This window comes from Oncorhynchus masou, chromosome 8 (assembly GCF_036934945.1).
Source record: "Oncorhynchus masou masou isolate Uvic2021 chromosome 8, UVic_Omas_1.1, whole genome shotgun sequence".
Classification (NCBI taxonomy): Eukaryota; Metazoa; Chordata; class Actinopteri; order Salmoniformes; family Salmonidae; genus Oncorhynchus; species Oncorhynchus masou.
Genome location: NC_088219.1, coordinates 44,431,828 through 44,443,367, shown reverse-complemented (window position 1 = coordinate 44,443,367; position 11,540 = coordinate 44,431,828). Strand labels below are relative to the sequence as shown.

The window sequence follows — 11,540 nt, the reverse complement described above, 5'->3', positions numbered from 1 at the left end:
AATACTTGACTCTAATCCTGCCAGGATCTAATTTATAGCTTTGATCTCATCTGCCACCCCGTGGAACCACAATATTATTAATACAAACCCCATCATCAAAAGACCCAGTCGGAGTACTTCTTTTCTCCCGTTTAGTCAACACCATGTCATGGTGTTGAATGAGTGTGAAAAGCATTCTCAAATGTACCAGTGCACACACCCCTGTTCAATTAGCCAGTAATACTCGGCCATCACGTCATTCCCCCACACAACCACCACCAGATGTGAGCCCTGGGCCTCCTTATCTTACTGAAATCCCCAGAACTCAACCAGTCTGCCAGATTACTCATCACCCCATCAGTAGTAGTATTCTCTGTCACATTGCAGGTACTGGCTTCCCTCACATATTTCCCAGAAGTACTATACCCAATCAAACAGTAAACAGTCTCCCCTTGCCTCTGTGAAAGGAGGAAGCTTGGATTTCAGAGGAACATGTGGATATAAATAGTTCAAATCCATACAACTGTTCTTATCTGGCTTTCCAGCTTCCATGAATAGCTTTACCACAGCAAAACCTCCAGCTAGGTTGTTAATTCTTGATACTACCCATCCCGGATCCGGGAGCGTAATCATCGACTGACACTAATTAGCATAACTCAACGGACATAAATATTACTCGAAAATATTCCTATTCATGAAAGTATCTATATCCACAGTAAAACAAATCCTATATCGACATAACCTGAAAAGCTCATCAGCAAAGAAGAAGTCATTGCTCCAAAACCGCCATAAAAAAAGCCAGACACATGGGGACAAAGATTGTACTTTTTGGAGAAATGTCCTCTGGTCTGATGAAACAAAAATAGAACTGTTTGGCCATAATGACCATGGTTATGTTTGGAGGAAAAAGGGGGAGGCTTGCAAGCAAAAGGACACCATCCCAACCGTGAAGCACCGGGGTGGCAGCATCATGTTGTGGGGGTGCTTCGCTGCAGGAGAGACTGGTGCACTTCACAAAATAGATGGCATCATGAGGGTGGAACATTATGTGGATATATTGAAGAAACATCTCAAGACATCAGTCAGAAAGTTAAAGCTTGGTCACAAATGGGTCTTCCAAATGGACAATGACCCTAAGCATCAAATTAAATCAAAGTTCATTTGTCATGTGCGCCAAATACAACAGGTGTAGTAGACCTTACAGTGAAATGCTGAATACAACAGGTGTAGTAGACCTTACAGTGAAATGCTGAATACAACAGGTGTAGACCTGACAGTGAAATGCTGACTATAACAGGTGTAGTAGACCTTACAGTGAAATGATGAATACAACAGGTGTAGACCCGACAGTGAAATGCTGAATACAACAGGTGTAGACCTGACAGTGAAATGCTGAATACAACAGGTGTAGACCTGACAGTGAAATGCTGAATACAACAGGTGTAGACCTGACAGTGAAATGCTGACTACAACAGGTGTAGTAGACCTTACAGTGAAATGCTGAATACAACAGGTGTAGTAGACCTTACAGTGAATCGCTGAATACAACAGGTGTAGTAGACCTTACAGTGAAATGCTGAATACAACAGGTGTATTAGACCTTACAGTGAAATGCTGAATACAACAGGTGTAGACCTTACAGTGAAATGCTGAATACAACAGGTGTAGTAGACCTTACAGTGAAATGCTGAATACAACAGGTGTATTAGACCTTACAGTGAAATGCTGAATACAACAGGTGTAGACCTGACAGTGAAATGCTGAATACAACAGGTGTATACCTTACAGTGAAATGCTGAATACAACAGGTGTAGAACCTTACAGTGAAATGCTGAATACAACAGGTGTAGACCTTACAGTGAAATGCTGAATACAACAGGTGTAGTAGACCTCACAGTGAAATGCTGAATACAACAGGTGTAGTAGACCTTACAGTGAAATGCTGAATACAACAGGTGTATTAGACCTTACAGTGAAATGCTGACTACAACAGGTGTAGTAGACCTTACAGTGAAATGCTGACTACAACAGGTGTAGTAGACCTCACAGTGAAATGCTGAATACAACAGGTGTAGTAGACCTTACAGTGAAATGCTGAATACAACAGGTATATACCTTACAGTGAAATGCTTACTTACAGGCTCTAACCAATAGTGCAAAAAATGTATTAGGTGAACAATAGGTAAGTAAAGAAATAAACCAACAGCATACTTCCAAAGTTGTGGCAAAATGGCTTAAGGACAACAAAGTCAAGGTATTGGAGTGGCCACCACAAAACCCTGACCTCAATCCCATGGAAAATGTGTGGGCAGAATAGAAAAAGCGTGTGCGAGCAAGGAGGCCTACAAACCTGACTCAGTTACACCAGCTCTGTCAAGAGGAATGGGCCAAAATTCACCCAACTTATTGTGGGAAGCTTGAGGAAAGCTACCCGAAACATTTGACCCAAATTAAACTATTTAAAGGCAATGCTACCAAATATAATTGAGTGTACTAAAACTTTTGACCCACTGGGAATGTGATGAAAGAAACAAAAGCTGAAATAAATCATTCGACTATTATTGACATTTCACATTCTTAAAATAAAAAAAAAACTAAAATTCATGACCTTTACCAGAGCTAGAACTCTGCCAGAGAAGGTTAGCATTGTCACATCTGGTGGCTTATCCATTGAAAAAATATCATCCTATAAATACCTAGGTACATGGTTGGATGTCAAGTTGTCCTTGAAAGTTCATATGGATAATCTTGTAAGGAAGCTTAAATTGGGTTTTTATTTTTGTAATAAGGCTTGCTTCCCACTTATGACTAGGAAGCTTGTTCGGGCCACTTTCCTCTCTAATTGAATATGGTGATTTGTTGTATATGCAGGTGGGCTGTCTTACAGAGGCTGGACAGTTTATCATGCATCCTTGAGCTTTATTACAAATGCCTAGTCACTCACCCACCATTGCACTTTGTACCAAATGGTGGGTTGGACTTCACTTTTTATGCTCAGAAAGCTACATTTGTACATGTTCATCTACAAAACCCCTTGATGGTCTGGTGTCCGTTACCATACCTGGTCTGCTAGCTGGTTGCTTATATTCCCCAGGACATTTACATTAGGCAAGACTGCGTTCTCGTCTTGTGCACCATGGAATAGTCTACAACTAGATATGTTAGTGCCACTGAATTAATACATTTTTTTGATGGAAGGCTGTTAAGAGTGTAAATGTTTGTTTTTTTAGGCTGGATCATGTTGAATTGTATTCTAATATATTGATCGTTTCTGCCTTCTTGGCCAGGTCTCCCTTGAAAAAGAGACTGGGTCTCAATGGGCTTTTCCTGGTTAAATAAATACGAGTTAAAATGCTTTTGAGATGTTGAAACAGAAAATGTGTATTTATTTATTACTCCATAGGAACTGAGTGGTTATTCAGACCTTCATTGGTTGTTCCTTTTTATACTGAACTGAAACAAAAGGTGGATTCATGTTGTAATACAAAGACACAGAAGACATGTCCAGTTCCAACCAGTAGCGTTTATTAAGCACACAGCAGATCGTCTCTGGGTTATTAAATCCAGCAAAAGCACAAACATTCAAATGCAGACAGATTCACTAGGCAGTGAAGCACAAAGAGTGCGATATAGGTAACTATGGAGTATTCTAGTTTCAGACATGTATTTGTGTGTTTGCGGCAAATGCATCCCGATTGGTTACTGGCAGGCAAGGGATCAGTTGACGAAAAGCGAGCGGGTGAATTCAACAAAGTCGAAGGCAGAGGGCATTTCCCGGCCCTTGCTGTCTAGGTAGGGCTTCATGTGCGAGATGCAGTAGTCTGCCTGTTCCTTGCTCAGGTTCTTAAAAAGGGGGAGAAACAAGAAGAGATTGTAAGTTAGGAGATGGGCAGGTATTTCTTCAGAGGTTTTATGCAAGTTTTGATAACTTATTTCAGAGCCATTTATAAAATGCACAACTTTTATGGCTGCAGCTCATATTCATAATATTCTGGTCCTATTCATTAGCCACTGTGACTGAGAAACAGTCGAGTCAGAATGTGGTGTAAGGACGGTCGGCGTATAAGTACCTGGTAGAGCTCCTCCTTGGTGACGTAGGGCTTGGCATCGACGCTGAGGGCTCGGAAGGCGCTCTCAATCTCCTCGCTGGACTTTACGTTCTCGGTTTCGCGGCTGATCATGAAAGCCATGTACTCCTGCAGGGACACGTTGCCATCCCTGGAACACACACAACCAGTTAGCCATAAGAAAGCAGCTAGAGAAAGCCATAACCCGAAGAATCAAAGAAATATAAACATCTAAATATGAGGCAAACCACTAACACACCCATTCTGAATAATAATAAAGTAACATTCTTGGGTTTAATCGTTTTTCAAATACTATTCCAACAAGTGATTGGCCGGATGAAAACCCCCAAGTAAAGTTGACTGAATCAGAATAGAGCTCGGGTTCCTGACCTGTTGGGATCGACAGTGTCGAGGATGGACTCAAACTCAGGGTCTGGTTCTCCCTCCTCCACCATTGGCAGGTCGTAACCCAGCGAGCGTAGACACGACTTGAACTCCTGATGGTTTAAACGGCCAGACTTCTCTTTGTCAAAATGCCTGGGGAGTAAAGGGAAAATGGTTGAGGTTAAGTTCCTTCACTTAACTAAGCGCAAAGGGAGAGCTTCTTTGAATTTCAGCCTTGCAAACTCCTTCTCCCCCCACCCACCCACCCACCCACCCACCCACACTGTCCTGGTTCCTTCACCTAAGCTACTTGGTATGACCAAAAGGTACAGTGAAAATGGCCGCCACTCACTTAAACATCATGCTGAACTCCTTCAGGGCATCCTCTGTCACTCCAGTGGTGTTCCTGCAGTGAACAGATATGACCAGATTAAGTTTGAAGGAACACTTTGGCCAAAATAGGTTTACTGCTTGAACATCTATAAGGGCTATCAACATGGGAGTTTATAGTGTGTAAGAATGTTTTTGTGTGTGTCTCCTTTTCTCTGACCTGGCCTGGATCTGCTGCTCCAGGTTGTGTTGCATCCTCATTCCTAGTTGGTCTAGCTGGTCCCACTGCTGGGCCAGGCCCACCGTGCTGTGTTCTGTGTACTTGTTGTCCAGGATCAGGGCTTCCTCCATGGCCGCTCCCAGGTCCTCTATCTTCTTCAGCTGGCTGCGCATGGCCCGGATCTCCTGGTGCTTACGCTACAGAGTGAGAGTGACACACAGGTAAGGCTATGCAATGAAATAGCCAAAATGGTTGTCTCCAGCATAAATGACAAGAGTTTCTTTCTTACCTTGGTTGCCTCAAGCTGTGATTCCAAGGTTCCGGACTCTTCTACCATACAGGACCTAGATGTATATACACAAGTGTCAGGGGAGTGGAGAATTCTAGGCTGATGAAATATTGGGATAAACAACATGCCATAGCCATCAAGATCAGATGATCCAGTCAGTCACATGCCCACAGTCTGACAAATGCACACGCACCAATTTGGTAGTAGGAACCAGTGGTGTAAAGTACTTAAGTAAAAATAAAAGTACTACTTAAGTAGTTATTTTGGGTATCTGTACTCTACTTTTTATATATTTTTGACAACTTTTACTTTACATTACAAAATAAAAATGTACATTTTCCCTGACACCCAAAAAATGGTCCACTTCCCTTTCATCCCTACTGCCTGATCTGACAGGAAAATCCCTGGTCATCCCTAATCTGGAGGACTCACTAAACAGAGAACATCCCTGGTCATCCCTACTGCCGCTGATCTGGAGGACTCAGAGAACATCCCTGGTCATCCCTACTAAACAGAGAACATCCCTGGTCATCCCTACTGCCGCTGATCTGGTCACTAAACAGAGAACATCCCTGGTCATCCCTACTGCCGCTGATCTGGAGGACTCACTAAACAGAGAACATCCCATCCCTACTGGTCATCCCTCCCTGGTCATCCCTACTGCCGCTGATCTGGAGGACTCACTAAACAGAGAACATCCCTGGTCATCCCTCCCTGGTCATCCCTACTGCCTGCAGACTCACTAAACAGAGAACATCCCTGGCCGCTGATCTGGAGGACTCACTAAACAGAGAACATCCCTGGTCATCCCTACTGCCGCTGATCTGGAGGACTCACTAAACAGAGAACATCCCTGGTCATCCCTACTGCCGCTGATCTGGAGGACTCACTAAACAGAGAACATCCCTGGTCATCCCTACTGCCGCTGATCTGGAGGACTCATTAAACACAAACGCTTGGTTTGTAAATTATGTCTGAGTGTTGGAGTGTGCCCCTGGCTATTCCTCAACTTTATTTTTTGTGTCATCTGGATTGCTTAATATAAGGAATTTGAAATGGTTTATACTTTTACTTTTGCTATTTAAGTATATTTAGCAATTTAATTTTCTTCTGATACTTAAGTATATTTAAAACTCAACACTTAGACTTTTACTCAAGTCGTATTTTACTGGGTGACTTTCACTTGAGTCATTTTCTATAAAAAAAAAGGTATCTTTACTTTTACTCAAGTATGACAATTGAGTACTTTTTCCACCACAGGTGGGAACCCTTGGATTCTTAACCACAGACCCAACTTCATTCCTACTCTGATTAATTCTCATTTTGATAAGATTCAATTCATACATTTGAATATACCAGTGGGATTTCAAGAGATTCCAAACAAATCTTACAATTTACTAATTGAAACAAATAATCTATGATTTTTGTAAAGAAGCAAAGTAAAAATGTTTTTATGAAACCTCAAAATAGCAAACCATCTTCAAATTTCAGAGAACATAAGGCTGGAAACATTTGGTAAATTTAAAAAAGTAGGGAAACAGAAGTACAAAACAGTAGTAAAAAGAATAACTGTTTCCTTACACTCAAAATGTTCAAAGCCATCAATTTCCCTAGAAATGTCACTGGACTTACCTCAAATGGTGGAAAAATGACTCAAAAAGTACGAAGAAAAACTACAAGAAATCCCAAAATACACTGGCCTTTGCACAAAGCCTATCAATCCATGCCAAAGAAGCTAACTGATAGCTGTGGTAATCTATACCATGGTTAGGGCTACAGTGCACAACGTTAACTACATTTTACTCTGAATCTGTTGCGAATGAATTAAGAAATTCAGCTCTCCTTTAAAACAGTGCTCAATGTAGTCAGATTTGAAAAAAGTATGCAGACCAATCACGAGGTTGATCTTAGTTTCAGTGAGTTACATTGCAGTAAAGTTAGTAGAGATGAAACTGAGCACACCGAGCCCAAATGGTTGGTTTTAAAAGAGCATGAGGACACGCAACCCAGAGGGTATGATGGAAGTAATGATAGGAGAAAAAGAAAAAGACCTTCCGGAAAGATCATCACTGACTTCATACTGAAAGACACGGACAACCCTTCGATAAGCTATGCTATTCAGAGAAGGAGGATATAAAAAGAGAGTAAATAAGAAAAGAAAAGGGAGCACCATTCACAAGGAAATTATACAAAGATGAAAACATTAGTCAAAAAAAGGACAAGGCATACAGAAACAAAGGGCTACACAAAATATAGATTCTCTAAAGTGAAAGTGGCCCAGTTTTACCTTCAACTTCTTCACGTGGAGACAGTTACCTGGTGGTTACCTGGTGGTTACCTGGTGGTTACCTGGTGGTTACCTGGTGGTTACCTGGTGGTTACCTGGTGGTTCTATGTAAACAACATGTATGATGCAACATTTGACCACCGACTTGATACCAAACCTGCAGTGGCTCAACAAACCTGATTTGTGGAAAGCGCCATCACTCCAATCTACCCATCTTTCAGATCACAGACCTTGATTTCATCATCCTCGCATTATGTTGATTTGACCCCACTCACACAGTCAGACACACACACACACAAAGACAGTAAAATGTGATATTAACCCATCCAGAAGATATGTCCTGATATGCAAAGTGATTCCCAATCATCAGCGAGGTAGCAGCAAGAGAGGGAAAAAGTGGGAAAGGGGTGTGGGGGGAGGAGAAGGAGACAATGGTTAGAAACACTAGGCAGGGGCACAATGGTCATTGCGTGATTGCCCTCTGACAAACACAGAAATACAGTGTGAGCACAGGTACATCTGCAGTATGATCCATTTTCAGTTTGAAACATTCACAGATCACTTGTGTGGTTGTGTAAAAGTTGTAACAGTGCTCCCCATCCACCCACAACCAAAAATACACAAATCATGCTTTGCCTGTGGCCTATTCAGTGAGGAAAAACATTCAGAGCATTGCAGACACAAGTGTGTTGTGTACAATTGACAAGAAAACAGTGTCTGGTGGAGTCGAGCATCATGTCAGTTTCGTACAAATCTATCTGCAACTCCAATGAATAGCACCATGTTTCCTTATGGCCAGAGAACAACAACGTGGCAGAGAAAGACAGGACATACATTTCTTAGCAGCATGCACTTTTAAAGTTCAGGTAGCTCCATTGATTTCTTATTGGGTAAGGTGATGCATGTACATTTATTTGGATTTTAAAATGGAATGGTATTGACATTCTCCCATCCTATTCCTAGAATATACCAATATATCAAATAGCAAGTGCACTGTCTTCCTAGCACCACAGGTCCAGACCCTACCTGGTCTCCTGCAGCCACTGGTGGAATGCGTTGGCATGCTGCGCAAACTCCTGCCGCAGCTTGTCGTTCTCCTCCTGCCTTCTCTGCTCCTTCTGCAACTCTAGCTCTCGTTCCTATATAGATGGATGGATGGATGGATGGATGAAGTGCTTCCCAGACAAAATGCAGATTGTATTAAAATAAATGTTTCCCAAATGCTCTGTGTGATCACTCGCCAACATGGCTACTGAAAATCTACCAACATTTGGCAAGTGTTAATTTCCCACCCTGTTGGAGATACAGCACAAACAGATCTGGGACCAGGCCATCTCCCACCCCTCTTCACCTTGATGATCTTCTGCAGGTTTCTCCAGGTCTCCTCCAGGGCCTCCATGGTGAACCAGGTGTAGGGGTTGGACACCACCTGGTAACTCTTAATCTGCCGGTCCAGCTCAGCTAGCTGGTTGAAGTCGGCCTGCGCAGAGCTCAGCGACGAGCGGAAGGCCTCGTGGGCATCGCGCAGAGCCCGGATCTCCTCCAGCGAGTTGCAGCGCACCGGGTCCGTCAGGTCCTCCTCTGCATTCTCAAACCAGCTATTGAAGGCCGATGCCTTCTTGGCAAAGGTCAGGAACAGGTCCTCCACCTGGGGGGGGGGGGGTCAGTGATGTTTGACGGACTATAATATGAGCACCAATGATACTAATCTATGAATTGTAGTCATTAAGATATCCTACCTTCCTGAAGTGATCCTGGGCCTCCAGCAGCTTCTTCTTGCGAGCCTGTGAGTTGTCGAGCAGCTTGTTCCAGCGCTTCATGAGGGCGGCGTGGCGGGCCTCAATGGCCTTGGACTGGACGTGCTTGGCCGCCAGCAGCTGGTCCTTGAGGGCCGTGATGTTGGTTATGCCTTCCTGCTGGAAGGCCTGAAGACCAGCGTCAAACGTCTCCTGTCGACCCGAGGAGGGAAGAAGGAACATGAGGCATGGGTGAATGTGTCTGATGTGAGGTGAGCTTTCTGGCAGAAAATGGCGGCCGTGGTATCCCTCATTTAGGAGATAGACATTGCTACAGCGTACCTGCTTCGTGAGCAACGTCTGCACAGAGGAGAGATCTCGTCCGTAGTCATCAGTCTTCAGGCTGTTCTCCTTCTCACCTGCACAAACAACCGGACAGATTGAATAATGCACTCAAATGCACATCCTTTCATCTTTTGTGAAAACTTCAAGTTAGTTCACCCTCAAGAAAGTGAAGAGCTTAAAGACTGAACACAACAGTAACAGTATAATTGAGAAGCCCCTCTCGCGTACCGATCCAGGACTCCACCACGTCGGCCTTCCAGTTGAACTGCAGGAAGGCAGAGTTCTCGTCCAGCTTGGCTTTCCTCATGGCAGCGGCCCTCTCCAGCTCAGACACCTTGCCCCGCAGGGACGTCATCTTGGCTGAGATGCTGTCCACGTGGTGGTTGTTCTAAGTGAAGGACAGGGACACAGGGACACAAAATATGCATTTAAAATCAGTCTGGGACAACAGCCAGTCTAGTGAAAGTGTAAATTGTAAAAAAAAAAAAAAAAAAGTCAACACGTTCAGTTGGTACCTGGTCTCTTAATCATAACGTTTGGCTGAGACGTACCTTGTTGATGAGCTCGTCTCCGTTGGAACACACATCATTCACTCTGTCCCTGTGCACGGTGAAGTCAGTCTCAAAAGCCTCATGCTTCTTCAACAGGCCCTGCACGGCGGCCAGGGTATCCCCGTAGTCTTCGCTTCCCACCAGATTCAGCTTCTCGTTGATCCAGGCTTCCTCCTCTTCAACATTCGCAACAAACTGCTGGTATTCCAGCGACTCCTCCAGCCTCTGTCCCCTGATCACACATACACAAAAAAATAAAATTATCAATGAATGCCCAAGATAATGGGGTTCCACCTGTGTGTGGTCTGCATGTTAATTTGTTTTTGTATCAGATTGGGCTGGGACGATACCAGTATTGTGATAGTATCAGAATGTGTGTGTGTGTAAGTGGATCTGTATCAAAATGTATCTGTGTGTGTGTGTCCAGTCTCACCTTACTGCAGCCAGGTCCTTCAGCTCCGTCCAGTGCTCCTCAAACTGGCCCAGCCTCTGCTCAATCTCCTCCTGGCCGATGGTGTTGTCATCAGACAGCTTCTTCCCAGTGTCCTGCACAGACTGGATGGCTGGCTCGTGGGCCCCCAGCTCAGCCTCCAGCCTCTTGTGTTTCTTCCTCAGATTCTGCACTCCTGTCAAATCACGTCCATAGTCTTCCGAACTCACCAGCAATTTCTTTTCTCTGAATGGAGAGAAGGAAAAAAGTGTTAGTAATTGACCTCAATGTCTCAACACCAACAACCCTCCAAGACATTGTCTTGCATCCATTCCTCCACAACTCCAGGGGGCGCTCTTACTTTATCCAAGACTCCTCATCGTCCAGGTCCCTGAAGAACTGGTGCAGGCGGTGAGACTCGTTGAGCTTGGCGCGGCGGCCGGCAGCCATGCTCTTGATCTTGGCGAAGCGTCCGTTGACGGCGTTGCGCTTGACCTTGACCTGGGTGGGGTCAAAGGCTGTGCTGGCCGTCAGGCTGTCGGCCTGGCCGTTCAGGTCCTTCAGGCGATCCTGTAGACAGACGGAAAGACATTCAACGCAAAGCACAAACCTGTACTGGTGGATATCTTTAGTGATTTGTACAAAAAAAAACATTAAAAGACAGACGTTATATAAGAATGATAAGTTCAATAGGCGATGCTTGACCAGAGGTTTCAATGTCAAACCAAACTGAGGCAGTGTCAGCTTTCAGCCAGTTATCATTTAACACGGAAGTGTACAGATAACGGATTTCACATATAGCATTTCTCATATTAAGTACATCAAGGACTCCAGCTGAGGTCGGACTATCATTCAGCCATTTTCAGACGAGGTCTTCCCCTGGTCCAACTGAAGAAGCGTGGGATATGTGGACGTAGGGTAC

General features: G+C 44.0%; 1 protein-coding gene across 6 annotated transcripts in view; it reads right to left on the bottom strand.

Annotated features, from left to right (window-relative positions):
• Positions 1–3,482: 3,482 nt before the first annotated feature.
• The window catches only part of LOC135544727 (spectrin alpha chain, non-erythrocytic 1-like), a 55,114-nt gene continuing 47,056 nt past the window's right edge, over positions 3,483–11,540 (bottom strand). For all 6 annotated transcript variants that reach the window (XM_064972581.1, XM_064972576.1, XM_064972578.1 and 3 more), the window contains 15 exons: positions 10,980–11,188; positions 10,622–10,864; positions 10,189–10,420; positions 9,866–10,025; positions 9,635–9,711; positions 9,296–9,505; positions 8,908–9,204; positions 8,583–8,695; positions 7,879–7,896; positions 5,270–5,324; positions 4,981–5,177; positions 4,783–4,836; positions 4,437–4,583; positions 4,050–4,197; positions 3,483–3,822 (listed from right to left, as the gene is read on the bottom strand). In XM_064972581.1, the coding sequence (XP_064828653.1) occupies positions 3,697–3,822; positions 4,050–4,197; positions 4,437–4,583; positions 4,783–4,836; positions 4,981–5,177; positions 5,270–5,324; positions 7,879–7,896; positions 8,583–8,695; positions 8,908–9,204; positions 9,296–9,505; positions 9,635–9,711; positions 9,866–10,025; positions 10,189–10,420; positions 10,622–10,864; positions 10,980–11,188 (2,286 nt within the window). In that variant the 3' untranslated portion in view covers positions 3,483–3,696. The remainder of the gene's footprint in view (positions 3,823–4,049; positions 4,198–4,436; positions 4,584–4,782; positions 4,837–4,980; positions 5,178–5,269; positions 5,325–7,878; positions 7,897–8,582; positions 8,696–8,907; positions 9,205–9,295; positions 9,506–9,634; positions 9,712–9,865; positions 10,026–10,188; positions 10,421–10,621; positions 10,865–10,979; positions 11,189–11,540) is intronic.